This window comes from Phyllostomus hastatus, unplaced genomic scaffold (genome assembly GCF_019186645.2).
Source record: "Phyllostomus hastatus isolate PE091 unplaced genomic scaffold, TTU_PhHast_1.1 phas_scaffold_129, whole genome shotgun sequence".
NCBI classification, from domain to species: Eukaryota; Metazoa; Chordata; class Mammalia; order Chiroptera; family Phyllostomidae; genus Phyllostomus; species Phyllostomus hastatus.
Window position 1 is genome coordinate 27,569,573 of NW_025334009.1, and position 16,781 is coordinate 27,586,353.

Here is a 16,781-nt window from a genome sequence, read left to right on the forward strand (position 1 = left end):
TCTGGGTTCGTAGCGGAAGTGACGGAGACGGTGCCGCGGCAATAGAATTCCGCCGGGATTCTGAGGTCCTCAACGCTGGTTTGTCCATGCTCAGGGTGTTTTCGCGGCGGCTCCGAAATTCTGCTTCTGTAGCCTGGGTCTGGGTAAGGGCTAAATGCACTCGGCCCTACCTCTCCAAGTAAAGCTAGGGACAGGGACTGATGACGGTGAGTCTAGATCGCAGCGGGCTAGATTAACGTGGGGCTGATAACCACGTTATGTGTATGACAGCGTCTCCGCAGGCTGTCGCGGCTGCGTGGACCAAGTTTATCCCGAGTCTCCTGAGACGGATAGAGCCTCGGGACGCTACGCCACGCGTAACTCGTCTCTTCTTTCCCTTCATGCGGTGTTGGCGGTGCGAGGGCCTCAGTGCCTGGTTGTGAGAGAGCTTCTTATGATCAGAATCTCAGCCCACCCAGGCGTAGCTCCATCGTCCCCGAAAGAAAACTCTGTCTCCAATCGTTGGGAAACGGTGTTCCCACTTCTGTCTCGCAGTTGACCACCCGCATCCAATACGGGCAGCTGTTGGAGTTAAATCACCGCAAAATTAATGAGTATTTTCTCTCCAAGATTTCTCAGTTCTTGAGAGGGTCCTTTTTCTAAAGTAGAGAGATTTATTTTAATGGATGACTTATTTTGACTTGAAGTGCATGAGAGACCTAGGTCACTGAATGTTAGCCCTCTGATGGTGAGGACTTTGTCTTGATCTCCTTTGTGACCTCTCCTCGTGTAGCAGGCAGGGTGTCGTGTAGTCAGCACTAGTAAACGTTTGGTGACGAGCTGTTTGGTGAAAGAACCATTTTGGAACCACTAACCAGAATGTCATTCTTTTCCCTGCAAAGTAGGGATACAGCCTGGGCCTTGAACCCAACCTGAGGAACCACATCTGAGAAAACTCTGCCTATGTCTGCAGAATAAACTTGGATTCCTCAAACTGTTCAGGGATGGGGAATCTTCAGCAGTGTTAAACACATTACCATCAACTTATGAGATGACATCTTTGCAAAGGAAAGGGCTGCAAGGAAGGATTCTCAGCTCTGAGGAAGAGGAGAAACTGAAAAGAGACCAAGTTTTAGTGTCTGACTTTAAACAACAAAAACTGGAAAAAGATGCTCAGAAGAACTGGGATCTATTTTACAAAAGAAATAGTACTAATTTCTTCAAAGACAGACACTGGACCACCAGAGAGTTCGAGGAGCTCAGGTCATGTAGGGAGGTAATGTTACACCTTATCTGAGCTGTTTATTTAAAATGTGTAGGAGTGCTTGATCGCATTTTTATGGAGTGAGGTCGAGAATTTATGAAGCCTGTCAGAATGGTTTATACCTAAGAGAGAAATAGCCTGGTTTCTAGTAGTTTTAGCAGTTCTTGGGTTGTATAAAACATAGAAGAGAACTTTAGTGAGCATTTGTTTCTTTAAAGCAGGGGTGTCAAACTCATTTTCATCGGGGGTCACATCAGCCTCACGGCTGCCTTCAAAGGGCCGAACGTAATCTTAGGACTGTATAATGTAACTACTCCTTAACTAGAGGTAAGGAGCTCGGTGCTGCCGCCGGGTAGAAACAAGGTGCTGGACCGGATAAAACAATGTGGAGGGCTGGACTCAGCCCATGGGCCTTGTGTTTGCCCCCTGTGTTTTAAAGCTATCCGAAAGTTGTAAATGTTAAATTCATACTGAGTAACTTCAGCGACAGATTCATGATGATGATGATGAACACTTTACCATGGCCCTGTTCTAGAACTTTACATCTGTAATTGAAGCGGTGTAATAGCACTGTGACATAGGCACTAGTGTGAACCCTACCTACTGATGAGATTGAAGCAAGAAGCTGTTTAAGTGATTTGTTCAATGATAGAAAATGGGGAAGGGTACAGTCTGGATTGAATGCAAGCAGTTAGTCTGTTCTCTTAGCCATTATGCTGTGTTTTCTCCACACCAAACTGCCCAGTGTTGGACGACAAGTTGAGATGCCAATATTAGCTTTTGGTTATCAATTTACTTATTTATTACCTCTGGGGATGGAGTCCTGGTCTTTCGTACTCTGTACCTTTTAGTTTGGTTTATTTCTTCACTACACAAATGTAGTGCCCTCTAATTTTGGGTTCTCTTTCCTTAGTTTGAAAATCAAAAATTGACTGTGCTTGAAGCTGGCTGTGGGGTCGGGAACTGTTTATTCCCACTTTTAGAAGAAGATCTGAATATATTTGCTTATGCCTGTGATTTTTCTCCAAGAGCAGTCGAATATGTCAAGGTTGGTGCACCCTCTGTGTGTCCTGTTATGTTTCTGGTTTTTTAGATTTGTTTGACCTGCACTTTATACCCATTTTCCCGGTTTCAGCCCTCTCCATGAAGTTCACCAGCTATGGTCATCATAAATGTTCTTTTCCATTTACATACATATATAATACATATAGAAAGACAGCAAAAAAAGTGGGAATACCATAATGACACCCATATACTTATACCAAAATCAGTGATTGCTAACATTTTGCCCCATTTGCTTTATAGACTCCCCTTGGCCTGAGCTGTTGTAAATTATAGACACTTTACTACTAAACATGCCTGCATACGTCTTCAGTAAGGATTTTCTCTCCATAACTACAAAACCCACGTCTAACAAAAATAACTGCAATCTTGTAGTATCTTTAGTACCCAATCCAGTTTTGGGTTTCCCCAAATAGTCCCAGGTGTCTTTTATAGCTGTATTTAATCAAGGGCTGCATCTTATACTTCATTACACATCTTGAATCTCTTTGGCCTAGAATGTTCCTGCCCTTCACGTTGACCTTTTTTGTACCAACATTGAGTTTTTTGGAGAATAAGCCATTTTCTGTAATGAGATCCTATATTTCAAAATGTTTTGATTGTTTCTTTGTATCATTGTTTAACTTGTTCCTCTATCCCCTATTTTTGCTGTCAACTAGAAGTTAGATTTAAGTTGGGTAAGTTATTTTTGGCAAAAATAATAGGTGATGTATCTCTCATATTGCATCGTGTCAGGAGGCAGTAATATCTGGTGATCTTACTATAAGTGATGCTAGTTTTGATCACAGGGTTAAGGTAGGAACTACCTAATTGTTGTACAAATATTCCCCTTTTGCCATTGACAGATATGTGGGGCATACTTTGGCAACATGCAGATATCTAGTTTTCCATTAGCTTTTCACAGTTCTGGCATTCATTAGATTTTTTGTTTAATATCGGTATCACATTGTATTATAACTTTCTTTTATCATTCTACATTACATCTTGCAGAGTTTTTTGTCTACCACATTTTAGATGTTGTAGTATTCCATAAAATGGATATACCATACTTTAACAATTACTCTGTTGATATTTGCTTAAATTATTTCTAATTTTCTGCTCTTTTAAACAGGGTTAATATCAGCATTATACACATGCTTCCGAAACACATGTACACATTTTTCTACATGTTTCTATATGTTGAGTAATGGAAAAAAGAGTATACACATTTATATTTTAATAGATAACGCCAAGTTTCCTTCCAGAAACTTAATAGTTTATAATTTAACCAATAATATAAGGATACCTTTTACTCTAGGCCCTTAACCTTTAATGTCAGTCTTTTTTATATCTCCCAATTTTATGGTCAAAATATAATGTCAACATATTTTACTGTGTTTATTTCTTATAATCAGTGAGGGTGAAGTCTTTGTAATATGTAAATAAGCATTAGATTTCTTTTGGTCCCTTTGGTTCTTTTGGTTTTTGCTTAAGAATCCCTTTATTCCACATACATTTATCGAGAACCTAATGTGTGCCGGTCACTGTTGTGAGCACTGGGTTAAGTAGTGAACAAAGTGGACAGAAAACCCCAACTAGTATGGAGCTTCTATTATAGCATGAATTGTCTGTTGATAACCTTTGCCCACTCTTCTGTCATTTTTGCTCTTATTTTTAGTATATATTCTGTTGTACATGTTGCAAACATTTCTTCTAGTTTTATTCAATGTTTTATTATATTGCTCTATGACAAGATTTAAATTATGTCACATTTATTAGTCTGTTCACTTTGAGATGAGATGCTAAGGTTTTGTATCTTGTTTAGTAGTTCTTTTTTTTAATTACATTTTATTGATTTCACTATTATAGTTGTCAAATTTTGCCCCCTCCACCCAGCTCTCCCCTTTCCCTCAGGCAATGCTCACACCATTGTCCATGTCCATGGGTCATGCATGTGTGTTGGTTGGCTACTCCATTTCCTATGCTGTACTTTACATCTCCATGACTATTCTGTAACAACCAATTTGTACTTCTTAATCCCTTCACCTTTTTTGCCTATCCCCCCAAATCCCCCTCCCATCTGGCAACTATTAAAATGTTCTCTGTATCTATGATTCTGTTATGCTTGCTTGCTTATTTTTTTTAGATTCAATTGTTAATAGGTATGTATTTATTGCCATTTTATTATTCATATTTGTGATCTTTTTCTTAAATTTAAGTCCCTTTAAATTTCATATTATAATTGTTTGGTGATGATGAACTCCTTTAGCTTTTTCTTGTCTGGGAAGCTGTTTATATGCCCTTGAATTCTCAATGATAGCTTTGCTGGACAGAGTAATCTTGGTTGTAGGTCCTTGTGTCTCATCACTTTGAATATTTCTTACCAATCCCTCTGGCCTGCAAAATTTGAGAAATCAGCTGATGATCTTATGGGAACATCCTTGTAGGTAACTAACTGCTTTTCTCTTGCTGCTTTTGAGATTTTCTTTTTGTCTTTAACCTGTGGCATGTTAATTATGATGTGTTTTGGTGTGGGCCTTTTTCCATCCATCTTGTTTGGGATTCTGCTCTTGCTGGACTTGTATGTCTATTTCCTTCACCTAGTTAGGGAAGTCTTCTGTCATTTTATTCAAATAGGTTTTCAATTTTTTACTTTCTCTCTTCTCCTTCTGTCACCCCCATGATGCAAATGTTGGAATACTTGAAGTTGTCCTAGAGACTCTTTACATTATCCTTATTTTTTTTGGATTCTTTTTCTTCTTGCTGTTCTGACTGGGTGTTTTTTGCTTTCTTATATTCTAAATTGCTGGTTTGATTCTTGGCTTTATCCCCTCTACTGCTGATTGCCTGTAAATTGTTCTTCATTCCAGCTAATGTAGCCGTTGTTCTTACTGGTCCTTTTTTATGGTTTCTGTGTCCTTTTGTATGCTGTTGAAGTTCCTCTGAATTCATCGGCTCTTCCCCTAGGTTCATTGAGCATCCTTATAACCAGTGTTTTGAACTCTGCATTTAGTAGTTCGCTTGTCCCCATTTTGTTTAGTTCTTTTTCTGAAATGTTGATGAGTTTTTTTATTTGGGCCATGTTTCTTTGTCTCCTCATTTTGGCAGCCTCCCTGTGTTTCTTTCTATGCATTAGGTAGAGTTGCTATGATTCCCTGGCTTGGTAGAGTGGCCTAAAGTAGTAGGTGTCCTGTAGGGTCCAGTGGCACAGCCTCCCCATCACTCAAGCTGGGTATTCAAAGTGCACCCCTCATGTGGGCTGTGTTCACCCTCCTTTTGTATTTGAGCCTTGATTGATGTTGGCGGGTCAATGGGAGGGATTTATCCAGGCTGATGAACTGGCTGTGGACTGGCTGTGACCATTGCCTACCACTGTGGAGGATCAGCCATGCAGTGGCCCCCTCCACAGGCAGGACTTACTTCAGCAGGGCTCTGGTGCCTGCTGAGTCTGCCCCTGAGTGTGTATTGTGGAGATGATTAGGTGGTGGTGCTCTGACATGGTCTATGGCTGTCCATTGGGTGTGCTGGCTCTGGGGTTCCCCAGGAGGTACAGGCCAGTGTCAGCCACTGCCTGTGTTCTGTCTGGGGCCACCCAGCACAAAGCTACAAAGCAATCTGAAGATGGCTGCTACTTGTGCTGGGCTTAGAGGTGTCCAAGTGAGGCCAAACTGTGAACCAAGGCCATCTGCTGCTAGTGCTGGGCCTGGGGCCACTTAGCAAGAGGTACAGGGGCTCACTGAGGCCAGCTGCTGCTTGTTTAAAAGGGATTAGGAAAATCTGAAGCATGAGCCAAGACAAGCTTTTTGTATGGAAAAGCCACCAGAAACAGTTTGGGTGCCCAAAAGTTGTTTGGTGCCAAGCCTCAGGGAATCACCAGGGCATGGAAAACAGTGCAGGCCAGGTTGTTCGAGTCTCAGATATGGTGCCCTGCCTGCCAGCTCTCTGGGGGAGTCTCATTACAGGAACCATGGCCCCTGCCAGCACTTCTGTCTGGGAGAAAGCTGCCCCCCAGCTCTCACCTGATGCCAGACACTCCATCTCATTCTCGTTTGCCTCTGGTGCCTTTTAGGCTGCTACCCTGGTGCTGGAGCTCAGGAGTGGGTCTGAGTAAGTCCATGTGTGGGCCCTTTAAGAGGAACTTCCAGGGATTTCAGCAGTTTCTGTTCTCCTCAGCCTCAATCTCCACTGGTTTTTTCGGCCAGAAGTTATGGGGACTTATCTTTCTGGTGCTGGAACCCTGGGCTGGGGGGCCTGGTGTGGGACTGGAACCCCTTGTTCCCGAGATAGTTCTCCCAATTTTTAAACCCCACAGGTAGGTGTAGGACCAGCTCATTCCGTGTCTCTGCCCCTTCTACTACTCTTGATGTGGCTTTTTCTTGAATTCTGTAGTTGTGAGTCGACTTGATTTCCGGTGGTTCTAAATAATGGTGGGTCTGTAGTTTGGTTGTAACTTTGGTGTGGCTGTGCACGGAGGCACGCTCTGTTTACCTAGGCTGCCACCTTAGCTTTCTCAGTATCTGTTTAGGATTCTGTAATCACTCTATATTCTTTTTATAATTTTGGTTATTATGTTTTCTAATTAATCTGGAAACATTTTGGTCATTATTTCTTCAAGTATTTCTTCAGCTCTGTTCTCTCTTCTTCTAGGATTCCAGTTCCATGTCTGTTGTGCTGTTTGCTATTGTACCACAGCTCTTGGATGCTGTTTGTTTGTTTTTTTACTTATTCTTTCTTTGCATTTTCTGCTTGTATAATTTCTCATTCCCCATCATCAAGTGTACCGATCCTTTCCTAGGCGATAGGTGTTCCTATTGAAGAGCCTGCCCAGAGTATTCTGTCTGTTCCTGTGTTTTTGGTTTTTAGAATTCCAGCTGGTCCTCTTTCCATTCTCTCTCTGCTGAAATTACCACCTGATCTTGCATGTTCGCCTTTTTAAACAGAACCTTTAACATTTCAATCATGGTTATTTTAAAGGCCCAAACTTTTAGTTCCAACATCTGTGTCATATTTGAGTGTGGTTCTGATGATTGCTTTGTGTCTTCAGACTGTGTTTTTTCATGTTTTGGTATGCCTTGTAGTTGTTTGTTGAGAGTCAGATATGTAGGACGGTGGATACTGAGTATTTGTAATAATTGAGGCAGAAGTTGGGCTGTATTTGAAGTCTGTTGTTGCTATAGTTACCTGCAAGGTTTGTTCTTGCTATGGGCACCCCAGACATTAGACTCCTCTGGTGACTGCTTTTGTCTCTCCTCTTGGCTTTGGGTCTTCCCTTTGTGCTGTTCCCCACAAAGAAACTGTCTCTTGTGGCTATTCCAGCTGCAGTCCACTGTTATTATTACTGGAGACCTGTTGGTAGGGTACGGGAGAAGGGATTGTTCCGTAATGCTCTAATTTTCAGCTTTCAAACTACATATACACCTGGTCTCAGGGGTGTGACCTTCTGCCTTTCCAGGACTAGAGCTTGTCCCTCCCATCCCTCCCCCAGTGGTGGGAAGTACCTACCAGTGTCTTCATCTATGGTCTTGAGGTCATTCTTCCTGCAGATTAAGACTAGATCTGGGCAGAGTGGTACTCTTCCCCAGTGGCAGTGCCCAAAGGCTGCAGGCCTTTCCTGCAGATTAAACCTTTCTTCCTTAAAGGAGATGGGAAAGTGCAGCACCAGAAAGAACACCGTCCTCTCTTTGAGAGCCTGGTGCTGTTTCTGGTGGAAACCCCTGCAAAACGGCGGGAACCACCCCTGTGGCATCAGCCCCCCGGAGCCTCACTGTAACAGCCACACTCAGTCTCCAGCAGGTTCTCAGATGTCTAGTTTTATCTTTCCAGTCTGGAGGCTTCTGCCTCAGGTAAGTAAGTACTTGGGTCCTATCTTTTTCTGAAGGCACCTCTCTCCAGATTTTGGGAAGGATGGCTGTTTTCTGACCTCTGTTCTTTGATGGGTGCACAAAAAAGTCATTACTCTGCTGTCTGTCCAGCTTTTTTCTCACTGTAGGGTTGGGGGCTGCATTTTCCCACCTCTGTCTATCCCTGAGCTGCAGCTGGGAGTCCTTTCATTCATCTGAGGAGCCAGAGGTCATTTAATACAAATAGGTAGCTAGTTGTTCAAACACAATAAGTTGATTAAAAATTCATTTTTCCTTCCTGATAATTGTCACCTTTATTATCTACCATTTTATAAATGTAATTGTCACTTTTGTCAATATGTTTTTTCCCATCCAGCACTGAATTTCTCCACATACCTGGGTCTGTTGGGGGACTTGTTCTTCTCAGTCTATTTATTCCCATTCTCAAACCACATTATTTTAGTACTGCATTTGTAATGTTTTGATGTTCAGTAGTGTACCCTTCTCCTTCATTGTTCTTCATTTTTAAAAGTTGACTTGGCTATTTCGAAATATTTTTGCTTTCAGATTAATTAGACTACCTGGTCAAGATTCTAGAAATTTTGTAGGATCCAGTTGAAATTGCACTGGATTTGTAAATGGAATGATAGATAGTGTTGGCGTCTTTTCAATATTGAATCTTCCCATTAAATAACTTTATATGTCTATTTTTTCAGGTCCTTATTTATATTAAAGTTTTAAAATTTTCTTTGTAACATGCTTACGCATGTGTTGAAGCCCACCAACCAGAATGTACCAGGAGCACACTCGTAGTAAACAAAAGTTGGTTTATTTAGCTTGCTGCAGCAAGGGGAAACATACCCAGAAGAACCGTGGGAGGATTTCTCATAGGACTTGGTTTTGTGGTGCATAATTCAAAGGAAGATGTACACAGCAGAAGCCAGTTTGGGATTATTGTCCTTGTGGCAGCGAATGTTTCTAAAATGCTCAGGTTTGAATATGTGATAGGCTGTGTCCTCTCCTCAATTAAAAATGACTTTTTAAAATGAAATCTTGCCCCTCACAGCAACATGGAATATTACACACTTTAATGTGCAGATGGCTCATAACTCAGTTGTCCCCATAGCAAAGCGATCAGTAAGCTCTGAGCAGCAGAACAGGAGCAGAAACAGGATCTCCTCCTGAGGCCGCGGTTTTCCATATGTATCAACGTGGATGTTGAATGAAAATTCATTTGTGTTTTTCTCCTCTTTAGCAAAATCCTTTATACAACACACAGAGATGCAAGGTGTTCCAGTGTGACTTGACAGAAGATGACCTTCTGGAGCACGTGCCCCCAGAGTCCGTGGACGTGGTCATGCTGATATTTGTGCTCTCTGCCGTCCACCCTGAGAAGATGCGCCTGGTCTTGCAGAACGTTTACAAGGTTAGTGGTTTGGAGCCTGCACTCGAGGGGTTGGACATCCCAGTCTTCTTGCTTCCCTTCCTCCACGGATCCTGTGCTGTCCAGGTTGAAGAGCCCCCATTCTCAGTGGGTAGGCTGGATAGTCAGTATGTGGAGAGGGATTCTCCCGTGTAAAACATCCACCCTAACCTTTGATTTGTCTGGGGGCCACTGTTGCTCTTCAGAGCTCAGCCAGCCCTGGAGCGAGGATGACTTTTACAGACACAAACGACCAGTGGTAACCCTGCAGCTCACCTGGGAGGCACCCAAGTACAAGTGTGTGTTACCCAGAAAGCCCGTACGCCTTACCTGTTCCGTGAGTCAGTCTGCTTTACAAAGGGAGAGGAAAACATTCAGCAAGTTGAAAAGGTGAATGTTAGGTAAGAGAGATTCTGTGTATTTAGACCTATACATTAAAATTTAACCCTGATCTTAATTATTTTAAAAGGGTAGTGAGGTAGAAATTTCAGGATACTGGAAGCCTGTTAGGGAATAATTATTCCTACTTAAAACAATATTTTAAAGGATATTCAGGTGTTGCCACATTGGTTTTAGCCCTCTGAGGTTTTTTAAGGGTTTTTTTCTCCTTAACCTCTCCTTTCCCTGCCCTTGGTATCTGAACACATGAGAACCCAGCATGTACCAGTGAATGGGCGAGGAACTTAACCTGAGTTGAGAGAGAACAGATGGTAGGGTCACCTGATTTGAAGGTCCAGGTGAAGGTGAGGGATTATTAAAGATGGGGAACTAGAGAGAGGGAAAAAGATGGTGGGGTGGCCAGAGAGTGCCCCAGGTGACAGAGGGGGAACAGAGGGTCACACTTTCCAGTGCTGACAAGGCCCTGGGCCGTTACCGTGGGAGGGAGTGGGGGGCGAACAGGTCTTTGGAGGAGAAGCTCAAGTCATTACGAAGCCAGCATGTTTGGAAGGGCAATCCTCATGGATGTGGAAATTAACCAGAATTGCGAATGGAACAGTGTTGAGAGTAAGAGAGTAAACCACAAGACACATCCGTCATGAAATGAAGGGACGTGTCCTGGAACCAGCAGACGACAGTGACAATAAGGGCTGGTGGGTGATATAACCCGACGCCCAGAGCTGGGGTGGTCGGGAGGAGAGAGGAGAATGCACAGAGAGTAGCAATGAGGAGCAAGGGCGGAAACCAGTCAGGTCTTCAAGCCCAGGGCTGCCAGGGCTGTGGGAGAAAGCAGCTGTGACTTGAGAGGTTGCAGGGACAAGGTTGCAGGTTCCTGGTGTCATCAGGGGACAGCCGGGTTTCGTGAGCACACGAATGAAGGGGACATTCAGAGGAGGCTGTGGATACTAGTGGTTTCACCGATGGAGGTTCCAGGTGTTAGGAAGTAGTTAGGACAGAGTAAGGAATATCGGGAACCTTATGAGGATGAGGATGCCCGCTGCCATTCTTCATTACCCTGGGGGACCTCGTCAGCTCAAAAAGACAAGAAAAAATTTAAGGATGAGAAAGAAACAAAACCCATTATTTTCAGATAATATAGTTGCCTAGATACAAAGTATTAAAAGGATTACAAAAGCTGTTGTAAGGTAGATCTAATTAGTCCAGGATGTTAACATCAGAGAAATTTAAAAACCACATGATTTTAAACTGAAAGAAAACCTTAAAGTTGAATTCCCTCCTTTTTGGAATGGAATGGTGAAGTAAATAGACCAAATTGTCATCAGAAGACCCAGATTCTGGTCTACCCTATGCCACGACTCACCTTGAAACCTCAGGCAAATCCCTTCTACTCTGAGCCTTAGTGCTTGTATGTAAAGTGGGTACAGTGGAGCTCACCCGCCCACCCCTCGGAGTTACTGGGGGAACGAGAGGACCCAGCACTGAGAAATGCCTGGTTCACCAGCTGTACAGTGCCGTGATCACAGGAGGCGTTAGCATCGTCATTGCTACTTACAGACGAGAAAACGTGCGCAGAGGGATAAAATTACGTGTCAGGGTCACTCAGCTGGTGGGGGAAGCGCGGTACGAGTCAAGGTTGCCAGCTTCCTGCCTGAGTGTTCTTCCCGCCGTCCGTGCAGCGTCCCTTCCCGTCTTCCAAAACAAAGAATAGGGTTTTCTCGTGTGAGCCAGCTTTTTCAGAGTTTTCCCCTCTCACTTACTCACAATTTAAAACTTAGCGTTTTTGACCAAGGTAAGAAATTTTTATCCAAGAGGTTCTTTACTGACAATATTTAAAATGCCTGCTAGTATCAACAAGAATATACTAAATGAGAGAAGCTGTTAGCACACTTGAAAAGACGTATCACGGACAGTATTTTATATTCTGTTGAGAAAGGAGAACCACATCAGACTACGTCAAATGTCTATTAAAATAGGCAGTATATGTCATCTGTCTTAAAAGATGTCTTGTTGATATAATGGGTCAGAATAAGAGTTAATAAAATGTGTGCCCCCTTTGAAGTCCACTCTAGTTTGGTAATATTGATGCAGTTTGAAAACATTTTCACATAAAAAGCACAGAGTGTCACAGAGTGTACCCCTTTCTTTTCATCCTGAAAAACATGGAGCTGTTTGCTTTGTGAAACAGGGGCAATTCTCCCCACCGCCTGCCGACCTTTCCTTTCCGCTCAGTGACGCCTGGCCCTGGCAGGCTTTAATGGGGGCTCCCCCTTGGGACTGACGTCGGAGCCCTTGCCCGCACTCCGCTCGGCTGGCCGGCTCCTCCTCACGTCAGGAAGTGCAGCAGCACCGTGTGGGGACAGTGCTCAGGTGCCCCTCCTTTTCCTGTCAGTAGTGTCTGTGGAATTGGAATGACCCCACGCACACAAACACACGTGTCCCGAGGCTAACGGGTGTTTCTGGTTCCACAGTGTGATGCTTTGGGGCCCAAGTGTGAGTCCTGACTCCCCCACTTAGTAGCTGATGCGCAGCTGCAGGCACATCACTCAACTGTTCCGATGTGGTTTCCTCTCCTCACATGAGGATGGTAATCACACTCGCTCCTTCGTCTCTGGATTGGATGAAGATGCAGTGAGACGATGTCTGGAGTAAGCTGTGCAGTGCTAGGCCTGTGTCATTACTGCACGGTGGGCAAGCCACACATAATTCTAGCACAAGGAAACCAGTGTGAGACTCGGAGTGAGGAAAGCCAGGCACAATCAGTAAAAAGTCAAAATGACACCATGTGTTTTTAAAGAGACAGCTGGACCACAGGGTCACGGAATAGGAGGTGCTAATAAAATGTTGGGAAAGTGTTTTAATGAGGGTAAGACTGTTTTGTTTAATGTCTTTAACATTTTAATTGTTTGACACTGTACCTCCCAGAGTGTCTTGTAAGCTCTCAAGAAGTATCACTTCATGGGCACACTGCCAGGCTGGCCGTGCCTTTGATTAGCAGGCCCTTTCCCTTCGGGTTATGGGGGTCCCAGTCTGACCCCTTTCCTAATGACCGTACAGGCAAGTTCCTTTCATCTCCAAATGAATCAGATTTTTATTTCACAGTAAGCTTTATTTGACTGGGTTCCCACAGTTATATGCAGCCAACTTTTGCTTTGTAGGTGTTAAAACCAGGCAAAAATGTCCTGTTCCGCGACTATGGGCTATATGATCACGCCATGCTTAGGTTTAAAGCCGGCAGCAAGCTCGGAGAAAACTTTTATGTTAGACAAGATGGAACCAGATCGTATTTTTTTACTGATGGTAAGATTAATGGGATCTGTCTCTGTTTACCTGATTGTGTCGTCACTGCAGTACTGGCTGGGGGTGGGGATGGCGCTACTTAACGCACATGCACGAGACCCTGGAACAAGCCCTCTGTCACGTGCCACCTACCTAGCACCTGGGACAACATAGGCACAGCCTCTGGCCACGGTGAGCTCGCAGCCTCCTCTGGTGACAGTGTCTCGTTAGCCCGGTGAACGGACAGGCTCCGGCATGCCACGCGCACTCCCTCCCAGGGACTGTGCTGGGGAAGGGGCGCAACTCAGAATCTTCCTCACGTCGTTCAGTCAGACACGGAGGAAATAGGACAATATAGTGCCTTGTAGTTACTCTCCCAGGTCACAAAGAAACATTTTTTAAAGGTTTTATTTATTTATTTCAGAGAGAAGGGAGTGGAGGGAGAAAGAGAGGGAGAGAAACTATGCGAGAGAGAAATATCATCCATCAGTTGCCTGTCCTCCGCCCCCCAAACAGGGTCCGGAGGAGCAGCCCAGACATGTGCTGGGACAGGAATCCAACTGGTGACCTTACAGTTTGCGGGACAGTGCCCAACCAGCTGAGCTGTACCAGCAGGGCAAAGAAACAGTTCTCTATACAAGTGATTGGGTCTGTATTTAAATGCAGAAATTTTCTATAGAGGGGTCCTAAAAAGTCACTTTTTATTTTAAAAAATCCAAACATGAGTTTTAAGCCTACTTAATAATCTGGACCATAAGATAATTATCTTTTTAAGCTTTTAAGAAACATTTTTATTTCTTGAAAGAAAATATTCTTTTAGATTCTAAATGAAAAATGAGTAAATGCCATTCAGACTGCAAATCATAAAAAATGTCAGGTGAAAATTAAGCATTTGTTTTAAGGTTTCTGATTCACGAGATTTGATGAAACCAGTTGTAAGTAAGTGAGAAGACATAGTAACATCTATAAAGGGCTTCAGAGCACAGTCTTTGAAGTAATACTCTTAGAGTATTTTTGCTCCGCAGCCATTTATTCTATTTGTTTGTTTCACACGTAGTGATGTAGTATTTGGGTCAAATTTTTCTTAAGGTCAATCACCAGCAGATGGTTTTTCCCCCACACTGGTCACAGGTTCTCCTCCTTCGTGCTTAGACAGGCGAGGTGCTTGGTGCAAACAAGTCGAGCATGTGCTCTCTGTGTGAATGCAGCCTGGAACTGTGTTGCTTTTCACTCACACATTTGCACCTGGGGTCGCAAGGTGGACACAGTGCAAGCTGCCCTTGAGCTTCTCTGGTTACCTGTTTAGTTAGGGGGTTTCACTGGAGTGTAAGATGATGAGAAGTAGAAGTGTGCCACTTTTTAAAACAAAACCTTTAAATGGTAGCATTGAAGTTTTCATTACATTACAAAGAAATCTGTTTCAGCCTTCCAGCCCTCCCCCTCACCCCACTGCAAAGCAAGCCTACCGATCTCCACACCGATGTTGGCCTGCTGTCTTACAGAATTCCTGGCCCGGCTCTTCGTGGACACAGGCTATGAAGAAGTGGCGAACGAGTATGTGTTTCGTGAAACGGTGAACAAAAAAGAAGGCCTGTGTGTGCCGAGAGTTTTCCTTCAGAGCAAATTCCGAAAGTCTCCCAAGGACCCAGCTCCCGGGACCCTGGGCCTAGGTCACACCTCCTGACCTTTCACGAGGTTGACTTTGTGCCTCCCCTTGAAGAGGAAAGTTTAAGGTCACTCTTACTGTTTTGCATATTTTTATATTTTAACTTTTTAAATGAGTATATGTAATTTTTGTATTAAAAAGTAACAAGTATGTGTGTCTGTTATATATAAAAGTCAAATAAAATTGCAAGGCCTGAAAAGTAAAGAATGTTTTATGGTGTAATTTAGCCATGTTGTCCAACCATCAGAGACCCCAAGAGAAAGCCACGGGACCCTTCATCACGAGAGCCTTGTCCTGACCCACGTGAGTCTGCGAGCCCGCCCTGTGCAGCGAGGCAGACAGCCCTGTGGGAAAACGGGGCCAGATAAGATAACTCATCTGAGTGTACTTTAGCCTGAAGGTTGTTCTCTTTTTCCAGTGTCTCATATTTGCCCATTTTTCTCCACTTCAGTTCACTCTTGGGCCTCTTTGAGCCCAGTGTTTCACAAGTGCCACTCTTGCTGGGTCTCAAGAACCACTGTGGCTCCCTGCCCAATTCTTGAGACCTCTGTAATTGGGCCAGTCCCTGCCACACTGTCCCAAGGAGCAGGGAGAGAAGGGAAGGCCGCCACCAGCCCCCTCCCCTCCCGTCATCTGCCCGAGGCAGTTTCCACAGAAGTAGGGCAGAAGGACTGTCCCATCTCCCCGAGGAGGAATGAGGAAGCCGTGGTCAGGGGTAAACGACTGGCATGGCCAAAAGCACACAGCCCATGTTGGATGGACTCAGGGGAAATCTTGAACCAGTCTGCTGACCTGTTCCCCCACGTCCTCATATAACGACTTTTACTTCATGAACTAGAATCCAGGATCTTGGGGGCTACTAACAAACGGTGGTCCTGTAAGCCTCTGCATCCCAGTTTTTGGGAGAAAGCTGTTCAGAGAGTGTCTGGCTTGAGCACACAGACTAAGCTTTGCATGCAGCAGGCCAGGCCCCTCCACCCCAGCCAGCCGCGCCTGGAGAGGAGGGTCCCAGCGGGAGGGGCTGGGCCACCGTCAGAGCCATTCTGCACAGTTGGAGTGAATCCTCCGGGTGAGAAGAGGGAGAGGCTGTGGGGCTCAGTGTGCTTGCTGGGTGTCCTGACGCCGCCTGTCCTTGACTTCCTGGGAGGGGCTGGTGGAGCGGGAAGCAAGAGGAAGTCCTATCATCTTGTGGTCTCGTGCTTTATATATGATCTCCCCTTCTTTTGCAGGCTGGAAGGTGGCTGTACGAGGTGAGAGCAAAGCTGATACCAGTACAGAGTTTGTCCTTTGGAGTGTGTTTTTCTTTGAAATCAACATGTGAAGAAGATGGGCCTATAGGGAAGACGCTCACCGGCCCTCCAGAGTGGAGTCAAACCTTGCCTCAGAGCAGTCTGTCGGGGGGGCAGGGCCAGGCCAAGGCCCTGCATTTCCAGGGCAGGACTCCGTCCTCTAAGCCCCCTCCACCAAGTGACTCCCACCCCTAGCCTCGGCCTCAGAACTGCCCCATACCCCCTCCACAGAATTCCTCTTGCCTATTTCCTCCATTAGTCCTGACCAGCATTTCTCGGATTTTAGCAGCCGAGCTGGATAACAACAGGATATTTGAGGTAGAAAGTGGAGAGCAGTATAGTGTAGTAGGATAAGCCCGGGCTTTTGGTATCAAGTCACCTGGAACTGTGACCTCATCACTTGTAAAACGGGGATGGCTGTACTGTTTCCTGGAAGGTGGGGGGTGGGGGGTGGGGAGGCAGAGGCAGAGCTCAGGTGAGCTTCCCTCAAGGCCGGTTCCTAACAGGCCCAGGCCGTTAGGACCGGTAGCGGGAGTTGGGGGCCTCTGTACGAGGGCAGCCCATGTGCCTCAGAGACACGGGGGAAGAAGGTCGAACAGGCTGA

The 16,781-nt window shown here is 44.7% G+C and overlaps 1 protein-coding gene across 7 annotated transcripts; it reads left to right on the plus strand.

Moving 5' to 3' along the window:
• Positions 1-22: 22 nt before the first annotated feature.
• On the plus strand, positions 23-16,581 carry METTL6 (methyltransferase 6, methylcytidine). 7 transcript variants are annotated; one of them, XM_045856977.1, is made up of 7 exons: positions 64-206; positions 885-1,255; positions 2,157-2,291; positions 9,380-9,550; positions 13,102-13,243; positions 14,725-14,955; positions 16,118-16,581. In XM_045856977.1, the coding sequence occupies exons 2-6, from the start codon at positions 1,031-1,033 to the stop codon at positions 14,904-14,906; spliced, it is 855 nt and encodes a 284-aa protein (XP_045712933.1). In that variant the 5' UTR covers positions 64-206; positions 885-1,030; the 3' UTR covers positions 14,907-14,955; positions 16,118-16,581. The 7 variants fall into 7 exon arrangements, with proteins under 7 accessions (XP_045712935.1, XP_045712932.1, XP_045712937.1 ...); XM_045856979.1 differs by lacking the exon at positions 16,118-16,581 and having other exon boundaries at positions 23-143; positions 882-1,255; positions 14,725-15,092; XM_045856976.1 differs by lacking the exon at positions 16,118-16,581 and having other exon boundaries at positions 41-206; positions 14,725-15,092.
• Positions 16,582-16,781: the final 200 nt, after the last annotated feature.